Consider the following 23,023-nt stretch of genomic DNA (forward strand, 5'->3'; position numbering starts at 1 on the left):
TGAACAAATCGTGATTTATCCAATCAATCTAATTCATTTACACCCTCACAGCATGGATTTTCACGTCACTCTTGGCCTCTTGTGAGAAATTGTCGGGCACTTGTCCCGGGGGGTGGAGGAAAAAATCAATATGCGCCCTTGCATAAATAGCTACATCCTCCGGCGGAGATTTCTGGGCCTGAAGTAATCGAAAGCTGAAGCTTGTGTATCCCAACGGAATGACACAGACACGTAACCACACTGATGGTGAAGCATTTGTGAAATGAATTTCCCTTTCTGCCTCAATTTCCCACCTATCCGCACACATTTACGGCCAAAATCTCTTTCTTCTCTCACCCCCACGCCCTCACTTGCGCCACCCGCAATCTTGAGGGTTGGCTTTTCGAGTGAAAGAACGTGATATTGCATCTGTTTCCCTTGTTCAACACCGGCTTTCGCATCCACTTGCAGTGCGACTCAAAATTAATTTTGGCTCACTGTGTGAGGAAATTATTCCCTGTTTTTCCACCATATTTATTCAATGAGCCCGCATGTATTTGTTGGCACAAGGCGACAATGTTTACTCTGGACTTCTTCGCAATATATTCACCGGGGCAGATTGATAGGACTGCGATCGAGGCATCTGCCCTGCTCGACGCATAGTTTATTATCTCACCCACGCTCCACCTCACGACAATGCCGCCCTGTGCTATGTATCAGGGTGGTGTTATGTAAAAAAGTAAATATTGGGTGACATTTCGTCCTGAGAATCCGTGTCCTTCTCATCGCCTGTATGTTTACGGTGTCATTATTTTAAATGCCCACGCAAAAAGTGACTCAGATAAATGGTGGAAGAAGTGACTCTGGGCTTTTTCGCCCCACTATTTCTCAGCGGCGTGCTTGAGTGGCGAAAATTCGGTAGAAATGAAAAACCTTCCGACGAAGGTAAGAAATTGCTTGAGTGGATAATATATTGGAACCACAAGTTTTCGCATAAGGAGAAGGCAAATAAAATCAAGGGTATATTTTCTGTAGGGAAATCTATTTTATCTGTAAGGAATAATATCGTAGCATGGTCTCAAGACTAGACACGTGACGCCGCGAAATGCCGCCCCTGAAAGGGAGAAAAGAGGATTTAAAGAGCTTATTGGTCCCTATTTCATACTATTACTGTTAATTTCTTGTTTATTGTGGATATAACAGGAAGTTTTGTAAACTTTAGCCGTATTGTACTATGCTCCTCTTCCTCGAGATCAAACTATGTAGTCCCTCCACTCTGTGCCGAAATCCACACGTTTCATCGATAAATTCAAAAACAAACACTGCTAACTTCACTCCGCGGATAACCTCTGGCGGCCATATTGCCGTCCTGATCTGTCATTCTTCTATTGTGTGCCGTGAAAGAAACACGTTTTTTCGTGAAAATGCGAGATCACCAGGAAAAGCTGGATGTACGCGAGCAACTGAAGTGTTTTAAGCGAAAGCTTAAAAAGCTCAAGCGCCAGGCGAAGGAAAAGCGCAAAAAGCGCGGTAAGTATCGCAGTAATTGAGCGATTTCTCTGGAAACTTCTAGAATGTTCCAGCAACGAGAAGTTCCGGCAATATGGCGGCGATCACGCTGCAGTGTTCTTTGAACACAAAAATAAGAGTTGCCACTCTTATAAATGAGTCACACTCATTTAATTTGCGCTTTCTGCCAATCGTGAGTCATACTCACAGTGTGAACGGGGTTTGATCGCCCCCCGGTAAGTAGTTTTGAGCCGAAGGCTCAAGTTCACACACGGCAGAAGAGAGTTAAACTCTCCGGAAAACTAGTTGTCACTAGTCTCCGCCAGTCATACTGGATTTTGCGCAAATGCAGCTCATCAAGGCCTCCTTCGAGTTCATCATAGTTGACATACTTCGTCTTACTTTGAACTGCAGGGAGAAGCCGCTCGCCAGGCCGCCGGGAGAGGAGCAGGCATCGCAGCAGTCCGGACAGCAGCCGACGATCCAGCGTCAGCAGTCGTGACAGCAGCCGTGAGAGTAGCAGTGAGCAGCCCAGATATCGACCGAGAGATAGATCGAGATCTACAATTGCGTCCACAAGTCAGCTCAGAAAGAAATCTTCTTCCATTTCTGAGAGAAGATCTGTTGAGCTCACAAGCTCTTCAGAAAGTGAGGCTAAGAGTGCCACTCCCTCACCTTCTAAGACAGGATCCGTAAGTCCTGAAGGCTCTGTACGTCCAGAAGATCAGAAAGACACAGCTGACCATGTCACTGAAGCTGAGCAAGAAATTCTCAATATTCTTGGCGAGAATCTCTACGGCAATCGCCAATTGGCCCCAGATGTCATTCCGAATTTGGCGATGCGGTTCGAAGAGATTGTAGAGAAGGGATTGCCAGAAGAGTCAGTGAAAGAGCTTTTGCTACAGCTCACACCACCCAAGAACTGCCTCAGATTCGAGCCACCAGTTCTCAATCAGCTGGTGAAGGTCATAATGCACGACGCTATTGTTGCCAGGGATGACAAGATTGTCAAGAGACAACAAAAGATCACTTCCGCTCTCTCAGCGGTGACTCGAGTGATAGTGGCGTTGTTGAAGGAGAAGGCTCTTCCCGGATGGAGTGAATTGATGACACTACTGGCAGGCGCAGGCAAATTGCTGTCTGATCTTCAACATGACGAATCTGTAATTCGCAGAAATCTCGTGATTGCGAATGTGGACGTGTCGATGAGGGATGCATTCCAATCTACAACAACTGATGAGTTTCTCTTTGGGAAAGACTTGGAGGAGACGGTTAAGACCACCAAGTCAATGCAGTCGACGGGAAGAGATGTCAAGAAGAAGGATCCGAAGCCAAAAAACTGGAAAAACCCGCCGCGCAATCAGCAAAGGAAATATGCGTCAACTGGCGGGTCACCGAGGTCAACGAGGAAGCCGCAACAACACCGTCAACGTCAACAGCCATCCAGGAAATTCAGAGACAGCCGAGGGGAGAACAAGAAGTCATATCACCGTCGCTAATTAATGTAAGAAAACCTGCAGGGCGCCTGCAGTTTTTTAGCCACGCCTGGAATGACATAAGTAGCGATAAGGTGATCCTCTCTTGGTTAAAAGGATACGAAATTCCTTTCAATAATCATGTAATCCAAGATAATCCTCCATCAGAGGATGACTCATCAGCTTCTGAACTTGCTAAAATCAAAGATTTGGTGGAGCAATTGATTTCAAAAGGAGCAGTAGAAGAATGCTATCCCGAGAAAAATCATTTTATTTCCAAAATATTCTTAATCCCAAAGCCAGATGGTTCGAATCGATTCATTATCAATCTGAAAAGACTCAATGAATTTATTGATGCGCCACATTTTAAAATGGAAGACGGCAGAACCGTCATCAGACTCATGTCCGAGAATTGTTACATGGCTTCTATAGATATCAAAGATGCTTACTACTTAATTCCTATTCACGAGACGCATAAAAAATATTTGCGATTTCTGGTTAAAAGTACTCTTTACCAATTTACTTGCATGCCCTTTGGATTAAACGTAGCTCCTTACGTTTTCACAAAGATCATGAAACCTGTTGTCTCCGCTTTACGCCAACAAGGAGTCACATTGGTAGCTTACCTAGACGATTTATGGATAATGAAAATCCTATTCGGAGTGCGCAAAAAGCGTGAGATGTACAGAAGAGCTTTTGATCAACTTGGGGTTCATAATTAATTATGAGAAGAGTAAATTGAAGCCGTCTCGAATTTGTAGATTCTTGGGAGTTGATTATAACTCTCTAAACATGACGGTAGAGCTACCGAATGACAAGAAAGCTAAGATTAAAAAATTGACTTGTTGATTGAAAAAATTGAATGTTTTGCTGATGGTTATAAAGACAGTCAAATTCTTCTTCGTATTGACAATACGAAATTTGGATCTCCACAGATAGATCTTTTTGCTTGACGCATTTACAATCTCTTGGAATTCATATTTTTTCTATGCATTCCCGCCGTTTTCAATAATTCTACGAGTCTTACAGAAAATTCAGTATGAAAAGGCCGAGGGAATCATGATTGTCCCAAAATGGCCATCTCAGCCGTGGTACCCAATTTTTCAATCAATGATTGTTTCAGAAGTAATCTACTTCTCAGCTAATTCATACATTCATTCTTCCATTGACAGCGAAACCAATTTCTGGAGAAAGATTACCCTGGTTGCCGCGATTATATCAGGGAGAGCTGCATACTAAAAGGGATTCCAGAACAATCTCATGACCTCATTCTATCATCATTGACAAACTCATCATGGAAACAGTACGAAGTGGGCCTCAAGAAATGGTGGAATTTTTGTTCATCCCACAAGATTAATCAATTTGATCCGGTTGTTCCAGAAGTTTTGAAGTTCTTGAGTGAAGAATTCAGTAAAGGAGCCCCATATGGGACACTCAACGGATATAGATCAGCAGTAGCGCTACTAGCTGGAAATTCTTTAGCCCAAGATGAGTATGTGAAAAGATTTTTTCGGGGTGTGAGAATTGCAAGACCGAATAAGCGTAGATATGATATAACGTGGGATCCACAAATTGTTTTGGATTTCTATCGTCAAATGCCACACAATGTTGATCTTTCTCTTAAAGATTTGTCACACAAACTAATAATTTTGTTAGCATTAGTAACAGGACATCGACTTCAGACATTCTCGCTTATTGAAATAGATAAAATCAGAGTTTTGTCTGACAGTATTGAAATCAGAATTGTCCGTAGAATCAAAACTTCAAGTTCAAGTGATCATCAACCAAATCTTGTGTTGCCATGCTACAATGAGGATTTAAGTATTTGTGTAGCATCAGCCATGAAGGCTTACATTCAGAAAACTGAATTGATTCGCGGAGATGTAAAAAATCTCTTTATTTCTTTTAAAAGACCACACAAGGCTGTTGGAGCTCAAACATTGAGTCATTGGGTGAAAAACATCTTACAGAAATGTAATATCGACACCACAATTTTCTCTGGGTACTCTACCCGACACGCAGCCACTTCGGCTGCAAAAAGATGTGGGGTGGACATTGAAATAATCAAGAAGACAGCAGGGTGGTCCAAAAAATCGCAAACATTTGCGAATTTTTACAATTTGCCACTTTCTCAAGACAAGGAGAGATTTGCCAAAGCTATCTTAGATGGAAAGTGAAATGTATAACGGTGATCTCCCAGGTTCAAGAGAGATATTTTCATATTTCTTAAATAAACTGAAATAAACTTGTTAATTCACATATAAAGCCGTAACGAGCTATAAACATCTACATAGTTTGATCTCGAGGAAGAGGAGCATAGTACAATTTAATGATTAAACGAACTTACCAAGTGAAGTTCTATCATAATTGTACGAAGCTCCTCTTCCGAGATGATCAAACCCCACCCGTTATGTTCCCAGACTTTCTAAGTCTAACCCAAATACTAAATCGTTACGGCCAAACTTTGAAAAATGACAGATCAGGACGGCAATATGGCCGCCAGAGCTTATCCCCGGAGTGAAGTTAGCAGTGTTTGTTTTTGAATTTATCGATGAAACGTGTGGATTTCGGCACAGAGTGGAGGGACTACATAGTTTGATCATCTCGGAAGAGGAGCTTCGTACAATTATGATAGAACTTCACTTGGTAAGTTCGTTTAATCATTAAATTAACTTCCCCTTAAATAAGCTTTAGAGTTAAAGGAACCTTTTCATTTTTCAAATACACTTCAGCACACTATTTTATGAGCACAGAATCGAATGCGGAGAAGGTTCTCGACGAAATACCACATTTTATCCAGCACTACACACTCTATATGTTTCGAATATGTGGCAAGAGACTTTAGAAAGGGTATATGATTAACATAACATATACACTGCGAAGAAACCTCAGTTAGTTTCAATTAGTTTTAAAATCTGAAACACCCTCTCCTAAATGAAGACTTTCGTAATATACTTGAGTAACCTTTTAAACTTTACGATCATGGCGTTAAGGGATATTAGACCTCCTTATGACTTCCTACCCTTAAAACTGTCTCAAGTTGACAATGTTGTGCGCAGTGTAGCATCTGCTGAGATGGTGAATTGAGGAGACAAGGGAAGTTGAATGTGAAAAGTGCCACTACATCCCCATAAATTCCTCCCTTTTGTCTGTCCATTCAACCTGGGCGCAACATGATGGCGAGGAAGACCAGCGTGGCTTTCTATTGCCATCATAATAATTGAAATTTTTCACATTTTCGCCGAGCACCTGAGCTTGAGAGAATGGCTCAGGAGAGAAATTGAATACGTCCGTGTCCGTGTTAATGAGTAGAGATACCTTTTCTTTCCACCTTGCATGGCCTCCGTGCGCAATTCTCTGGTCCCATTTAATATTCTTGATTAATTACACCAGATACGTGGCCGAGTCGGGATATCGTGATAAACATTTCATTTTTTTTTTATTTCGCTCTCTCGTGCCCACTTGTTGGTCGGTCGCGGCGCGAAAATGGTGAGGTGTGAAGGTATCCTTTTGCCCCATCTCTGTTGACATTTACAAGGATTGCCCTAATTGCGAAGCTCTTTCGCAAGACACAGCATAAAAGTCACCTTCGCTGGCTTCTTGGGGGGGATATTTTGGGTGAAATTTATTACCAAAGTGGATTAGATGGAGCAGTTTCATGTTGAAAATTAATGATATTGCGAAAGTTCAGTCGGGGGTGGATCTTTTTGAAAGGATCCCGCCAAAATACTTTGCTCACGAGTCCATCAATCTCCTTTCTATTCAGTTTCTCGAGGCTCTCGCTCGCTTTTTTCCGCCGCATATTTGGGGCTTTCAGCGTGGCATTCCGGAGCCGTGCTTTAAAGTGAATTGCAAGAAAGAAGGAACATGCCCTCGAATCGTGGTTACACATGCTAAGAGGACAATGAACAGGAACGTGGTCGGACTACAAATCGCCGTCTATCAGGACACACCATCGGCCCATCTGGCCAGATGTTTGGGGCTTCATACACGATGGGGTTTGCGTGAGGGAATCCATCTGAACTTTGCAGATATGGTGCCAGAGAATGTCGCACTGCTGGCGACTGCCAAGTGACTCACCATCGCCAATATACCACGGAAATCCCATTGTAAAACCCCAAAAAAAGATTCTGCTTGTTTACTCTCTATTACACACGAATGGAGAGTCTCTGTCCAGAGAGAAGAAATCATGTTCTGTAGCACAAGATATTCAATTTTTCAATCTCCTAACAGCCACGAATCCTCCCCAAAAAAGGCGCCCCAATTTCACTCCAGCCGCACGCAATATTGCATTGTATTTTCGCCAAGATGTTCTCACACATTTACGAGATTGAGTTGCTTAATAAACCTATCATTTAAATACTTGAGTGCTGGCCATGGTTGGAGATGAAAATTTAATTTTCTGAAAGCATCCCCTTCATTTGGAACAATTTAATTTGGCTAAAATTCGCGCGTCTGTCTCACATTATTCTCGGCTTTTTTCTACGCCGCGCTCGCCCATCTCTATGGCGATTACTTAAGGCTCTCCCTCTCGCCTATCTGCCGCCCCAAAAGCACCCCAGCGAGATGAATGGATAATACAGCGCGAGATGAGCATTTTACATTTTCAAATTGAGACTATTTACAATGCCTAATCATTAAATTAAGCATTCTGAATGTCGCTCTGCGTCGGAATTGTCTGCCAACAGAGAAATATTGAAGTCATTTCCATGCTTTCTGAATAATTGCACCAAATGGAGCACACAATAAACTTTCCCCACATGGCAGAGCACTTTTGGGGGCACATTAATCGTGATTTCGTTGAGTGAATTTCCAAAAACGAGCACCTCAACGGCCAGAATTACTCCTTCGAAATGCACTCTTTTCCAAGTTATAACTGCCATGTAAATCTTTCATCTCTCCTTGTGAAGGAATATCAATTTGTTGTGGCGAAGTTAACTCACGATTTCACATGAAGTATGCGGTAAAATGAAATTCCAAAGCAAGGGAAGTCGCAGAGTTCCTTCAAAGACCGCGCGCGCTGCAAGAGAAAACGTGGCTCGAATTCACGCTAAAGTGTACACATTGTGTAATCTTTTCATGCAGAATTAGCATATGAAGAGCGCCAATTTGCTCCACTGAAGAATTCATATTCAATTCAAGGGGATTAAGCAGAGAGAGAGTGAGTGGTATTTTACATTGGCATTTAATCCCGCGCGCAGAATTCAACCACGCGAAGAATCCAAACGTCGAGGGCAAAAGAATGGAGTTTAGGAAAACTTTCTATTCGCTATGTTTGTCCGAAAATATGAGCGCTCGCGAAGGGGTTGCAAAAAGTGCTGACTCGACGATGGCGCACAGAGGAGAAATGTGAATATGTGATGAGAAGAGCAACTTTTCCTTGCCTCTGCTTATTACCTTAATTTCACAAATTTCCTCCTGTGTAACTTTTCAGCGGAATTTCCATTCATATATAAACATCAAATATATGTGGCGGACTTTAAATTTTAAATTCAAACCACCTTCTATTCTTCTCATCTCCTTCTCTCGCGTCCAGCGACCACGAAATTGCATGCATTTTTCCACGCCTCACCTCAAATATCTCTGTGGAAAACAGTGGAAAAATGCAGCAGGTCGCATTATTAATATTTCCAGGTATGACATTCCCTCCCCTGTTGCATTGAAGCCGCCTTGGAAGCCGCCAAGTCATTATATTTCATTTGCCTGGAACTCTGGAGATCCAATTGGATCGTGCGGAATTTGCAATAAGACTTCATCATTTTGCCATATGGCATAACAGCCAATGCACGTATGATGGCAATCGATTTGAGTTATTTAATATTGTGTACGCTGATGGGAAGATAAATTGGAGATATTGCAGAATTCCCTTGCATTGCGAAAGTTCATATAAGTTCAGTACTTTCCGCATTCCGAGAGAATTGAATTTCCCGCATTTTTCACTTTGTCTCCGATCCAGTAATTTTTCAAGTGAATAATTCAGCTAAAACGTGAGAGACGAGTCGATGTATTACACCTGAAGGTGCTTCTCAAGACATTGACATCGGATGGGTTTTGAAAGGAGAAAATTCGTACATCGAGTTTCTTATCTAGACCATGAAAGGCTGAGGAATGAAATCACCGCGCATTCAAAGGTGTCCAAAGACTTCATTAACACTGATATTATGGAATGTCTTGGGAGTATATTTTAGAAAATAACCAAATAAGGTTAAACTCAATCAAATTTTAAGATTTAAATATTTGAAAATTGAACTATAGTTCTGTATTTTCCATTGAATTTTGCGTTTTGCGCAAATAAAGTTTGATAGATTGATGTTTTTCATATAATTCGTGGTATTCTTGGTTGTTTTTGCATCCTAAATATCAAATATTCTGAAGAAATATTTAATTAATTCTCAATGTGTTTCACTCGGAATTTTTCCCAGAAAAAATCCCCAATGTGAACTATTTCCAAATTTCCCTGCAATGCAAAGTGGCGAAGGAGAGTAAATTGTGACGGTTGCCTGGGTCGCCTTTCGTCCTTGTCACTGATAAATTCCTCCGGAGGAAGTGGGTCCAAAATTGCGACAGAGCGAGGATAAATGGAAGAAAGGTGTACACAAAGGGGGGTGCCTGAGTGGTGTATTGAAGGGAAATATAATGTGTTTGTATAACTAAAAAGTGAACAGGGAAACAAGCTCGCAGAGTCATTAATAACTTTAGTCACGTCTCCCAAGTCAAATGGATAAGACTTAGGATGAATTTGAGCTTTGCTGGAGAAACTTTATCTTCACTTATCTGCTAAAGACGTCTTAAAGGCGTGGCGACATAAGGCATACATCCAGACAAACCAGAGATTGCAGAAAGAAAATAGATAACACAAGCAGGGATTCTCTATATTGATTCAATTTGCCGTCTGTGTGTGTTTGAGACGGAAATTGACTTTCACTCCATGGGTGAATTATTATCGAAAAATTTACGAGCGTCGAGAGAGAGAGGCGAATTTAATAAGAAGGTCATAATTTTCCACCTCATTCGACAATGCCGGCATAAATACGAGAGGAGATTCCGCATTAATCTTAATTGCATTTCTGTCCTCGTCCTTTTTAGGTGTGAGACTGCTGGATCTGCAGGGGCCGGTGTTCCTCCACGAGCCGCCGCATCGCGTTGAGTTCTCCAACAATTCCCTCACGACAATCGAATGCTCAGGCAGCGGAAGTCCTGCACCAGAGGTGAGTCGCTCGCGCGCCCCCTTTTACGACCTGCCCAAAATCACCCTCCGATATTGCCCTGTCTTTTATGATTTCGCCAACAGAAGCTGTGGCTGTTAATTTCTCGACGTGCCCCATCATTCGCGCCGTAAGAAAGTAATTAAACTGCGTAACTACTGTAATCCCTCCTAAAAGCCAGCATATTTGAATAGGGCTATTTTATTGCCATCACGCCGAATGATTTTTACTTCACTTCCTCCAGATATGCGGATAATTAACTCCGTGTATGTGTTGAATCATTAACTCCTATGAATTTTGACAGCTGTCAATTGTATTTTGTAATTCAACGTCTGTGAATTCAACGCGTAATTTATGTGTTAAATTACGACGGGTGAATCGAAAACTGTAAAAAGTCGATTTTCCTTAGTTTACGTCTTATGTATTTTTTAAAAGCTCTTAATCTGTTTTATTTATAAAAAGTGTTGAGCTTTGTATATAAAAGGAAAAAAGTAATAAATATTATAATAACAATAAATTAATACAATATTTGTTATATTTTTTAATTTTTCACTTCAAAACCGTGAAGAAAAGTTCATGTAATGTATGAAAAGTAGATTTTTTAGAGCATTTCTCGACTTTTTTCTTATAAAATATCCTCAAAAACTATTTAAAGCCGACTTTGGAAAGTGATATTTTTATGAGTATTTATTAATTTTGTTATATTTCAGTCAAAAATAATAAATACGAATACAATTAATAATAATGAACGATTAGAAGACTTTTTTTTAGGTGAATCCGACAAATTTTCCAGCAAAATTAACGCGAAAATTTCACCAAGCGCTCCTGAAAAATGACAATTTTGCCTTTTCAAAGTTTTCGATTCACCCGTCGAATTCGAAAATCATCCTTCCGTCAACTGCGCAATTGCCATTGTATTTATTCTACTATTAATTTGTGTGTTTAATGAACATTACTTGGGGTGAAGTAATGGCAATAATCATGTTGATTGCTTAACCAAAATAGGGAACATTGTGCGGCAAAGTTGGGCGATAAGGTTGCGACTCGGCGAACAATAAATAAGCTCGAAGACACACAATTTCAAGAAAATCGCGTGTACTTGTTTACATGAAGACATGAGCAAGTGGCAATTAGGGATATTTTGATGTGTTTCTCAGTTCTTCCCTGTGGAATGAATGTTCGTTCTTTAATACTCTTCTCTCGCTACCAAAAACCCACTTTTCCGGCCACTTGGCCTGCCTTCCAGTCTCCCGAATGAGTGGCAGAAGTGTTCAGTGGATGCGTACATGAGAAGTAGCACTCTTCAGGGATGAATGGAATACTAAATAGGCAGCGCACGGACATGCAAAGCAACCCCTTTGGCTGGAATGCTGTGTGACGTGTGCGTTTGAGTGTTAACACAGCGTGCATTTCATTAAATTTTATATTGTGAGCATTTTATCAGGACGGAGGAATTTGCATATTTTCACCATCTTCAGCGCAAGAGGGACTTCAAAACTTGAGTCGTGTAGCATATTTTTAACCGCAATCCTCTCTCAGCACACACACACATATTATATTAATTTATTCTGCGAAGGTGCGGGAAGGAAAAGAATCCCTGCTGAAGCCTTCTAGAGCGAGAGAGTGAGAGTTTATTGTGCGCTGAGATGTTGTGAGAAATTCTCAGAATATTGCGCGGTTACTTTTTTATTGGCACTTTGAACTTGTTGAATTTTGTCTGGTGATTCTCAAGAACTCCGCGTGTGAAGAATCACTGAAAAATGACAGTTTTTTTTCGATCAATTATTATGCACTTTGGCAAATGGGAAGTTTAATTGTACAATTCCGCCATGCGTCAATTTCCCCAGTCAATATTAAATGATGAATTCACATGAAATTGCATTGCTATCCATAAAGCGCATAGGATAAATTTGCGAGCGTTGAGTGAAAAACTGCCGTGTCGACGGAAAAGCCAATGATGAATTCTGGAACGGATGGCAGAAAAAGGTGGCGAAGAATTGAATTTTGACGGTGTTAATTGGATGTTAAGTATAAAATCATCATTTCCTGAATTCACACGCCAGAGTGAGAAGCTCACAAAAGCTCCCATAGGGAGGAACTCATTCATTTTCCATGTTTCGCATTTGTTACACATCCCACACCCCGCAATCCATCAGCAGTGGCGGAGTGTGGGCCAAATTGATGATTTCCTACACCATTGCCGGGGCGCCTTTTGCCATTGCCAGGGAAAAGGAACGAAATATCCGTTCTGGGCGATAAAACACTGATAATGATCTCTAAAATTGGAACTTAAATCGATGGATAAAATCCACTTCTCCGCATTTTCCATCTTACACTTTTCCCAACAATCAAACTTCTTTTCTCCCCGCTTTTTTTCTCCTCTTCCTTCACACTCTTAAGATTAAAACGCAACAATGTGCAGACCGTAAAGTTCCACGCCAGAGAGCGTGTGGAAATGGACTCGGCGAGCGAGAGAGTGAAATTATTTCTGGTGCCGGCGACTGAAGTGCTCGGCGTCAAATGGAAATTTCGCAGTGTGGGTTGGAGCACCATGTCATTTAAAAGGGGTAATAAACCCGGAAAATCAAGAGGACAGAAGAGACAGAGGCGCCCTGATGAATATTTGTTCCCTGAAGCGAGTAAGCACAGTGTCAAGTAGCGCACACACAATGGGGCCAGAAGGGTTGGGTTTGATGTACAATCTTCAGCAAAAATCTTTAAGAGTCTGCTATATATCACTCTCGTCGTCTTCTCCAGCCACATGTCATGAAACACACCCACTAACATTTCAATTTTTTCCTCGCACACCCACACCACGCCAGCCCAGCGAGGGTTGACGCACACAGTATGTCCGAGAAGCCCTAACAGCTCCAATTTAACACTCAGAAGCACTTTGTGGCCACCGTGGCCAGATTCTTCGCCTCCACGATTGCGACTGCCGTCGTTTTGGGCTGTGAAGTCGGCGGCAGCCGCAAACGTGGAGGAGGAGAATGTTATTTATTTTATTATTTGAACTGTAACTGTCGTGTTCCACGCACAAATTATTACTTTTATTATTAGTTTACTTCTAGATAAAGCATAAATAAACCTCCAAAACCTTCGTGCGTCAGCAGAGACATCTATCAGACAGAAGAATGCCGTTAAAATATGAATAAAGATGCATATTTCAGCGTGCAAGAAATCCCAAATTGTATCTTGATTAACAAGAAATCACTTTTTCCCCAGAAAATCCGGTAAAATTGATCAAATTAGTGAATTTATACAAGAGTTCAGCTTGATATTTTACCTGAAACTCTGTGAGCTAAAGTATTAAAGTGACTGTAATTTTTTATTCTTCAACTTCTAAAAATATCTTTCTGTCAACCCTCGAAAAAAATGCCATTATCAATCATTCTGCTCTCTTTTTTCCGTGGTTAATTTATGATTTACCTATAATATATTCAAAAAATACCCCTCAATTATGCAGCGCCCAATTAAAGTTGCAGCCAAAATTCATTATCCAGCAGTCGCTTCGCTATAATATCAAAACTTTTATTTCCCTCATTTACTATGTGCCATTGTATAAATGAACTGAAGCACTGCATCGGGTGTGGAGAATTGAAAATCGATAAGTCGGGCGCGCTCGAGGAGTGTGAGTTTCCAAAAAGGCGGTCTTTCATGCACCCCATCCCCATCGCCATATCCCCGGCAATAATGGTGTACAAGAGAGCATTGATACATTTTTTATGAGTTGCACATTATGTTGGCATTGTTTTCAATTATACAAAACACCCATATAGGCGAAAGCCAGCACGATACATTGTCGTATATGGTGATGATTATGTGATACTATATTTGTCGCTAATGGCCAACATATAAGTGCAAAAGTGCCTTGTGCAAATGCTCCAGGGCCTGAGTGGGTGGCAAACTCTTAGGGGCTCAGGTGGTCGGGCGTCATGATTTCGCCGTAAATGCTGTATTAGATACAATTGAAACTTTTCAGCATTTTCCACCAGCTAAATTCATCTACAGGGGCTTCTCAATTCACATCGAATAGAATTCCCTTCAATGCACTTCACATTTCAACACCGATTTCCCGTTGTAGGGCTTCTCAACTCTCAGCCAAGGAGGAGTTAATGTGGGCTGAAGTGGTGTACAGATTCGTAGAAATATTTAAGAAGTGGAAATGTTGCATATTTTTTAGGTTATGTGACTGACTTAGGACTGAATAACTTCTTAAAGAAGAAATTATTGCGCCTAAATTGAAAGTATTTTCACTTTATTGGTAGAATTGCGTATTTCTCAATGAAAATTGTGTTTTTTAGGGTAAAAATGATAAAGTGTAACTTAACCTCACTTTTTTTTAAATAAACTCTTGCGAATTTGAGTTACGCAAAACTGCAATTTTAGCGGAAGAAAATTATAAAATATTGTGTGAAAACGTGAGTTTTAGAGTTTTCAGTTAGATTTTGGTTAGATTTTAGTCAGATTCCAGTTATTAGTTAATTGTCTTGTTATTATGACCAAAATAGATAAAGAAAAGAACAATTGGAGAAAGAAAATCATGAAATTGTCTGAAAATCGGACTTAAAGAGTTGTCAGTTAGATTTCGATTAGTTTCTGGTTAATTTTCAGGTGATTAAACATAAAAATCACCACCAAATTTGACAGAATATTGCTGATGCTGACATCTGTTGTCAGTTCAGGGATTTTGCAAACAGTTTTCATCATATTATCTCCCCCTTGAGCTGAACATATTTTGCGCGAGTCAATTTGTGAAAATAATGTGTTGAAAAAAACATGTTTTTCGCCATTTTTGCTGGGATAAAAATTCTTCATTATATTTACCTTCCATGGTGACAGACAGGAGCGAATAGGCAGACAAAGAGCTGTGATGCGGAATATTAAAAGAATGGCGTGTGTGTGTGGCTTTTGTAATTAAGGCATCCGAAAAGGGGTTGCCATTTGCACTAATAAGAAACATCAAAGATGAACGTGCTCTCTTCACCGCCTGAGCGCCCAAGATTGAGGCAGAGCCAGATAATATTGACGTGATGAGATGCCTATTATAATTCTTACGCACACACCCACACTCCAGCCATCAATTTACATATGCTGTGCTCCTGAGGTGGAATACATTGGGCGGTCTGGGAGTCGTGCGAGCTTTTCCACTTGACTCAGCACACGTCATCATCAGCATCTTCCCTCGCGCCGCCACCCCTGCCAACCGCCGGAGGCACATAATCACAGGGAGTGTGTGATTTTTCTCACCCCGCACACCCTCGGGACTTATTTGCATTTGATGGCATGTAAATCACGAGAAAATCTCATATCCTGGGCGATGCAATTGTAATTTTCCACGCGTGAAACCCATTGATTGCACAGGGAAATCCTCAAGCCCAGGATAATTCGGTACAAAGTGAAATCCCCTCAATCTGATAAAGGGGATGGCGGGGGGGAAAAAGGTGTGAAAAGAGGGTCACGTTGAATTTTGCATGGAAGAGTGTGGAAGTTTGAAAATTTTATGTCCACATTTAGGATGGAGTCCTTGTCTTTCTCCACTTCACTTGCCACAGAGAGCTACAGAGCGTCCCCTCAGAGCACAATAAAGCCAAAGTGAAATTGAGTCCCTGGAGGAAAATTCCAGCCAGAGCAAGTGAAACAGGTCAACAATAAAATATATTTCTGACTTGATGCAACTCACTTTTCCTCACAAACTTCCAGCCGCCCAACTCGCTACTTTACCCGCCCCCAAAAAACATGGAAAATATTCAGTCGCAAAACAAGCAAATCAAGGGGCGAATCACTTGTGCAGCCGATGAACCCTGAGAATTTTTCAATCAGCCCTGAATACTTACTCTCTCAAGTGTTTAAGTCGATCGGAAAAGGAGCGTTTCTCCTCAATCTCAATCTCAATCGCCGTGCTATTGTTTGTTGCTCCATGAAATGTGCATTGAAACTTTAATGAGGCACATTTATTATCCACCAAGAGTCTGAGACTCAGAATCGATTCATGGAGGGAAAATCTTTAAGAAGTCTTTACACTTTTGCACCACAATTACATGTTCGCTCACTCACAATAATACAGAAAAGCAACACTCATTCCTCAGCTGAAAAGCCCCTCGACTGCCCACTTTGCCATCACCCTAAAACTAGAGCGACACGTAATAATGAAAATGCTTTCTCCAGCATGATCGTCATGTGAATGTGGGAAATTTCAGAAAGTATCTCAACGTATCAAATTCATTTTAACGAACGACGCTCTCCTGTATCACATAAAAACTTTTTTTTTATTCATATTCTCTATGCAAATTGGAAGAGGGAGAGAGAGAAAAAAACAGGGAGAATCGTCATTATTTCCTCCTCATCACAAATATGCGAAATTGTTGTCAATTTGGAGCATTTTTTGTCCTCCATTCTCGTGAAACACAGGAATTTCAGGTGGAATTTTTGCTTCATATTTCAGGTTGAATGGTCACCCGTGTTGCCCCATCAAGATTTGGTATTTCCACTGTCAAATGGGAGTCTCCTGTTTTATCCTTTCTCCGCCGAGAAGTACCGTCACGAGATACACTCAACTGTCTACAGGTAAAAAAAAAGCGAAAACACGACAATCAATGGATCAATTCCCACTAAAACGAAGGAGTGTTGAACTTCAAACGAATTTTTGCCAAAATGATTAAAGTACTTCCAAGTATCTTTCAATTCACAGTCAAACACAGAGATGTTAAACTTCTCTGAAGATGAAAAACAGCCTTTCCTTTTCGCATTAAAACTAGGACTAGAACAGTGTTTTAGAGTTTTATGCGATTTCACATTGTGTAAGAGAAAGAAATTGGTGAAATTCGAGTTAATAATTGGTAAATCCCTGATAAAAAGAATTTTGTACAAATATCTTTCATGTTTATGCCTGAAAATTATAGTAACAATTGCAGATTGATCTATTTTTAAAAGATATTTGCAGATTTAGATCTATTATTCTGCTTTTTATAAATTAATTAAAACAACTTATTGAAGTCTTGGAAATATTACAAATCCAGGCTATACAAAATGGTTTAACACATGTGTGACTCAGAATAGCAAAAGCATGTGTTAAATCAATATAACACATGTTTTACATTTCTTGTGTGACTGAAAATTGCTTCACTGAATTAAAATTAAAGTAAATGGTGTTGTAACACACATAGTGTGTTGAAAATTTGAACACAATCACGATTTTAATCCTCACATGAGTAATTCAAAATACCAAAGACTCTTTTAAACCACTGTAACATCCCTGAGTTTCTCTGGGAATTGATCCTCAAATTGAAAGACTCAATTAATATTGTTTTATCCGCCTTTTCTCTCTCCCGTTCAAAAGGTGCAAACTGAAGAATCTGGTCGGCACGATTATCAGCCGTGAGGTTCATGTCAAAGGAGGTGAGTTTGTCGGCAATTAATGTGTACTCTTGTACCTCATAAAATGTGTGGCATTTCACCCCCCGCAACAATATATATAAATTGTCATGTTTCACCCCCAAGAGGTGCTCTTTCTCGCTCTCCCGAGAGAGATATCGCAGCCGTGTAAACCCACTCACTCTCGAGCTTGTATCACACAATAATCTTCCGGTTGTCGATATCATTTTGCCTCGAGATAAACGTTTCCGCTCTAGGACGTGCAAGTCCAATTTTCATCTCTCCGGGTACATGCGAAGGGTGTCTGGAAATTGTATTTTCAGGATATCTCACGATTCTCCATGTGATTGTGTGTGGCTTCAAATATTTTCTTATCGGATCATTGACTTTGAACCGTCGCCGCCCTATAAGGGCGATTTAACCCCCCCCTGGAACTACACATATCGAATGCCTTTCCCTCCCACACACACGTTATTGTGCCACAATAAATCGGATTGTCTCTCCAATGTGTGTGTGTGTGTGTGTGTTGGTGGGGTTTATATCAGGGAATACAAGACATTTTGCTTACTGGGTGAATTTTCGAAACAGCCGGCTTTAGGGTTAAATCGTTTTGTAATCAGATAGGGATTTCATATTGTATGGATTATCATAGCACAAAGTTGGATGACTTATACGACTTTCCTTCACCCAGAGAATCTCTAAATTCAAATCAGCATTTTCTCCAGATTCTTTCATCCACTCCACATAATCACGAAAGGGTGTGTGTGTGGGAAAAAGAAGAGACAACTTCCCAGTCATTTGATGAATTTGAATTAAATTATGTACCTGATTTCCCTTCATCCCCTTTTTGTGCGCACTCACAAAAGCACCTCGCAAAAAGGGGTGGAAGAATTTGTTGCATGATTCATTTGGCAAATCTCACAAATTGCGAAACACTCCGCGACAGACAGAAAAGTGGTAAATTGCAAGAATGGCACATCAGTGAATTCATGTGACTGTGCAGAAAAACATGTTTGCATAGCAAATTATTAGATTTGCTATATATGTCACCACGCGCACAACATTTGGGATTCTTTCTAGCTCTTGTGGCAAATTAAATTTCTCCACCAGAATTGCGCACTGACGCCAATGAGGTTCTCTGCCACAGTGAATTATGGAATGCTCTTTGGGGAGGAAATGATCATTTTACTGCAACATTACACTGTTTCATTTTAATCATATTTCGCACATTAAATGACTGAAAGACCACCAAAATGTATATGGCAGGAAAAAGGGTGTCATTTTGCTGGATTGCATTCAGAATGGAGTGAATTCTGCGAATTTGACAGATCACTGAGCGATATTCTATGAATTCCGTCAGAGAAAAGCTCCAAAACGCGAGCTTTGACAACACACGCGATTGCATAATTTGTATCAATTCCCAGTGCGATTGCTTAGCATTAGAAATGGGACATAAATTTTGCTTCCCTATTGAATAATTCAACATTGTTTCCGGTGTAAGATTACCTTAAGATGACAGTTAACTATTGAATATTGTAATTTCCCACCCCCTCCACGAATTTCCTCTCCACCCTTATCAAAGACAAATAATTGGCGCAAAGGAGAAACTCGAGATGTGCGAGTGTAAATTGATAATTAATTGAAAATGTATCAAACGACAGAAAATCACAAAGCTCTCTCTCTCTCTCTTGGCTCTTGTCGAATTGCATAATTTTGATTTGACTTTGATAGAAGCCCGTAATTTTGCACTTTGAGCAAGACTTTGAATAATTCCGCATGTGTGAAACGCGCTGAATTTCTCCCAGGGTTGAAAGTGTACTGAAACACACGAATACGCTGTATTATCACTAATTTATACGATGTGCCTAATAACGTGCGAGACATGAAAAGGTCGTGAGGCTGAAATTCATCGCAATGGCAGCAAAACTATGGGAAGATTATGTGTTCTTCAGTTACATTTATTCAATTTTCACTGGAGAGATTTCATCCCCTCATGTTATAAAATATTCTCTTTCATAGACATTTTCGGTGAAAATTTTCTGGGTGGGAAAATGTGCCAAATGGGGATGAAATTTGAGGAGAAATTTTTGTAGGGTGAAAGAAAAGGAGAGCAGAAAATATAGAAGAACTATAAAAGATGAAGAATTTTAATTCTCTCTTTCAATATTGAAACACCAAAGATTTTCCAGACTCTTTCACTTCACTTTCAACCCAATTCTTTGCCATCAAATCCAATTTCGAGTGTTCAAGAGAAGAGAGAGTGAGAGGGTGAAGAAATAATAATGTCTGCACCACAGAGTCTCCGCAAACCATTATGTGATATTTACTGAAAAGTTGGAAGCAATAAAGTTATTCTCCTGACTTTTGCAACTATGCAATGGACACAAGTCTATACAATGCATGATATGTGGACTTTCGAAATGTATTTCACTCTGTTGAGTACCTTGTTCGCCAGCCACGGAGAAAACGTGAATTATTCGCCTTATTGTCACCAAAATGCGCTTTAAATTTCTTCAAGGAAGAAGTGAAGAAAACACTTCCAGGAATGAATTCAAGGGGGAGATAATACAATCAGAAGTGTTGTACAACTCTGAGTGAATCATTTGTCTCTCAGATTAGCGTAATTCATTGATTTTCTAGTGATTTTTCTTAGAAAAACAAACAATTTGTCGTTTTTCTTACTCTTTTTTTATGTTATGTGACTAATTTGAGACAGATTTAGCAAATTATTTCATTCCAGAGACATGGAAAAACTCTTAATCATTGGTAGAATCAAGCTTTTGCACGCCAGAAAAGTTACCTATTATTGACTCTCAGACGTTAAGAAATACTGTAATTTACGCTAAAATGTAACATAACCTTAAAAAAAGCATTAAAGAGTTGGAAAATGTACATTTAGAAGAATTTATAACCTATTTTAGGCTGAAAATAGCTATTTTAACCCAGAATTTTCCTTAGACAATTTTTAAGAACATTTTAGGCGCTTTATTTTCCCCTTGTGTGAATCAGAGTTGAATCTTGGATTGAAAACTAAACTTTACTCTAGAATTTTCGCATCTCTGGCAAGAAAATTTCTCGGTGCACTCTTTGCACGAGATGCAGTTTAAATGGTGAATTATCCTCGGCATTTTACGAGAGCGCAGAGGAATTTTGATAAAAATTCCATACGTTTGTACATTTTGCCACAATAATTCACAAAATATATATCTCCCACCCACCCCAAAGAGCTCTGCATCTTCCCAACAATTCAGCGGCGAGGCAGCGGCAAATGGTTGAATTTATGTGGGTGGATAGGCACATAAAAATCAAGTGTGGCGGTCTTGGGGTTAAACCACTTAGCATTTTCTCTCTGTTCTCCGGGTGACCTTTCCTCGCAGTGTCCATAAAATGAGAATGAAAAATTATTTTGTGCGCTCGTGAGTGAGGAAAACTGTTCCCCTCTATTGATTCTACACCCCCAAAGTGAAGAACGGACAAATTTTGCTTCACTCCTGCAAAGATTTCCGGCCTCCACTCCACCCAAAATGTCAGAGATTTTTCCATTCTTGCCGCACACTTTTTTCTCTCTCTCTCTATATTTACTTATTCATAATGAAAGCCCAGACGCAAGGCGATACAGTGTACATTTCTAGGGCAGTTTCTGGGGCGTATTTCGGCATTGTTATGCTACTCCTTGGGCCACCGCGGAGCGTAGAGAATAGCAGAAAAATGGCAATAAACAATAGATTCCACCCATTCGGGCACGACCACACAAGAGCTCAGCACACATACATTTTTCACCCTCTGGATTTATTTTCACTTCAACCCCGCGCTATTGAAATTGATTACAATGGACTTTTCCAATTCAATTAAATGGAGGGTCTATTTTCCAAGTAACTTCCATCGAACAATCGCTGCATGCCAAACTTTCCACTCCCCCACTGTCCTTTGAAGCTCAGTGTGACCTTTTTTTTTAAATCACAGGCAAATAATTGCGAAGAATCATTGTTATTTATTGTGATGCGCCCGAAACCACCCGGCGCCTCCACTTGCGTCTGAGAGTGTTTTGGGGAAGTTTCTGTGTCAAATACAGAAATCATCGCATTGCCATCAAGTGATAATGATGTTTTTTGTAGAGAGTAATTTCCTTCTAATATGTTTCTTTCTCGCGACTCTTCAATCTTATTTTTTCCTCCACTAAATATAGCACGTAACAATTCTCAAGGGGGAGAAAGTATGCTTTAAATGTGTACATCGCTTGAAATTTTTCGACTTCATCCGATATTTCTGTAAAAATCCACTTAAAACACAATTTTCTAATTGTATTTTCTGCCAATAACCTCTTTTTCTCCCCAATCTTCCTTCTTTTTGACGTTTCTATGTCCCGATAAGAAGATATGCATGGCCTCAAATGCTTTCAGATTGTTTTTCAATTTGAAAGCTCTCTAGATCACAAATTCGTCTCTTACGATTTGCCAAGGAGCCTAAAATTGCTGATTCTGAGTCAAAGTCGCCCAGAAAGTTGTATAAATAAACATTTTCCAAGTTCAAATCGATATTTTAGAGGTTATGTTCGAGTTTAACACAATTTGCGGTGTTTCTTGGCATCAACGGAGTAGAATTGTAATATTGACTCTTCAATTTGTGAGTAAAGAAGCACTTCTTAACACTCCTGCTCAGCTGTACACCACTTCTAACTGCATTATCTTCCCTTGAACAATCTCTAAGAGCTGAAAAACAAGGACTTTTAGGGAAATTTCTTATTCTCATTGAAGCATTTCCCAGGGAAATGAGGAGCCATTAATATTTCTTGGCGATATCTCTTGTCCTTGATGCACACAAACGTCTTGGGGTGGCGACAGAGTGGGAGGGAGGGAGAGAGAGAGAGATAAGATGGTGGAAAGTCAGAGAGAAGGAATAATTAGAAAATACATGGCAATTAACAGAAGGAAGAAACTGCTCATTTCTAGTTGGGGACTTCTTCCTTTTTTGTATCCCTCCAGAGAAATGTCTTCAACTGGTATGGAAAAGTTGAATGGGGAGAAAGCCAGGATGTATTCTTCGGAGGATAGAAATGACGGTTTTTTGTCCGTCCCAGCATTGTCTCGAATTATTTTCTGTACGGAAAAATGCGACTGAGGGATGCGCATTACTTAACAATACATAGAGAGAATATATGGAGGAGATTAATTAAGAGAACACCAATTTTCCCCCAGCTGCCCAGAGATATGCGAAAAGCCCAGAGTCTGTGCAAGTTGGCAAGAGCTTTAAAAGCCATACCTTTTTTCTCTCCTTCGCCATGCTGTGCACCGTTGAGATGGGCAAACAATAGAGGAAAATCCAGCTGTTTAGCATGTTTCAAAATAAAAGTCTAATTGCTGTTGCGGACGAGGAGACGCCGCATGGAGGAGACAACTTGTAATTCCACTCCTGGGAAAATTACTTTTACCAGATAATTACTTTTCCCACCGCCACCCCTTGTACAGTTGCATAATGACACTC

The 23,023-nt window shown here is 40.3% G+C and overlaps 1 protein-coding gene across 1 annotated transcript in view; it reads left to right on the forward strand.

The window, feature by feature from the left end:
- Positions 1-5,945: 5,945 nt before the first annotated feature.
- The window catches only part of LOC132257777 (cell adhesion molecule Dscam2-like), a 44,549-nt gene continuing 27,471 nt past the window's right edge, over positions 5,946-23,023 (forward strand). The window contains exons 1-5 of the mRNA XM_059754807.1: positions 5,946-6,041; positions 6,730-6,967; positions 10,050-10,171; positions 16,614-16,735; positions 17,508-17,566. Of these exons, the coding sequence (XP_059610790.1) occupies positions 5,946-6,041; positions 6,730-6,967; positions 10,050-10,171; positions 16,614-16,735; positions 17,508-17,566 (637 nt within the window). The remainder of the gene's footprint in view (positions 6,042-6,729; positions 6,968-10,049; positions 10,172-16,613; positions 16,736-17,507; positions 17,567-23,023) is intronic.

Source organism: Phlebotomus argentipes, unplaced genomic scaffold (genome assembly GCF_947086385.1).
Source record: "Phlebotomus argentipes unplaced genomic scaffold, Phlebotomus argentipes genome assembly scaffold_4, whole genome shotgun sequence".
Taxonomy (NCBI): Eukaryota; Metazoa; Arthropoda; class Insecta; order Diptera; family Psychodidae; genus Phlebotomus; species Phlebotomus argentipes.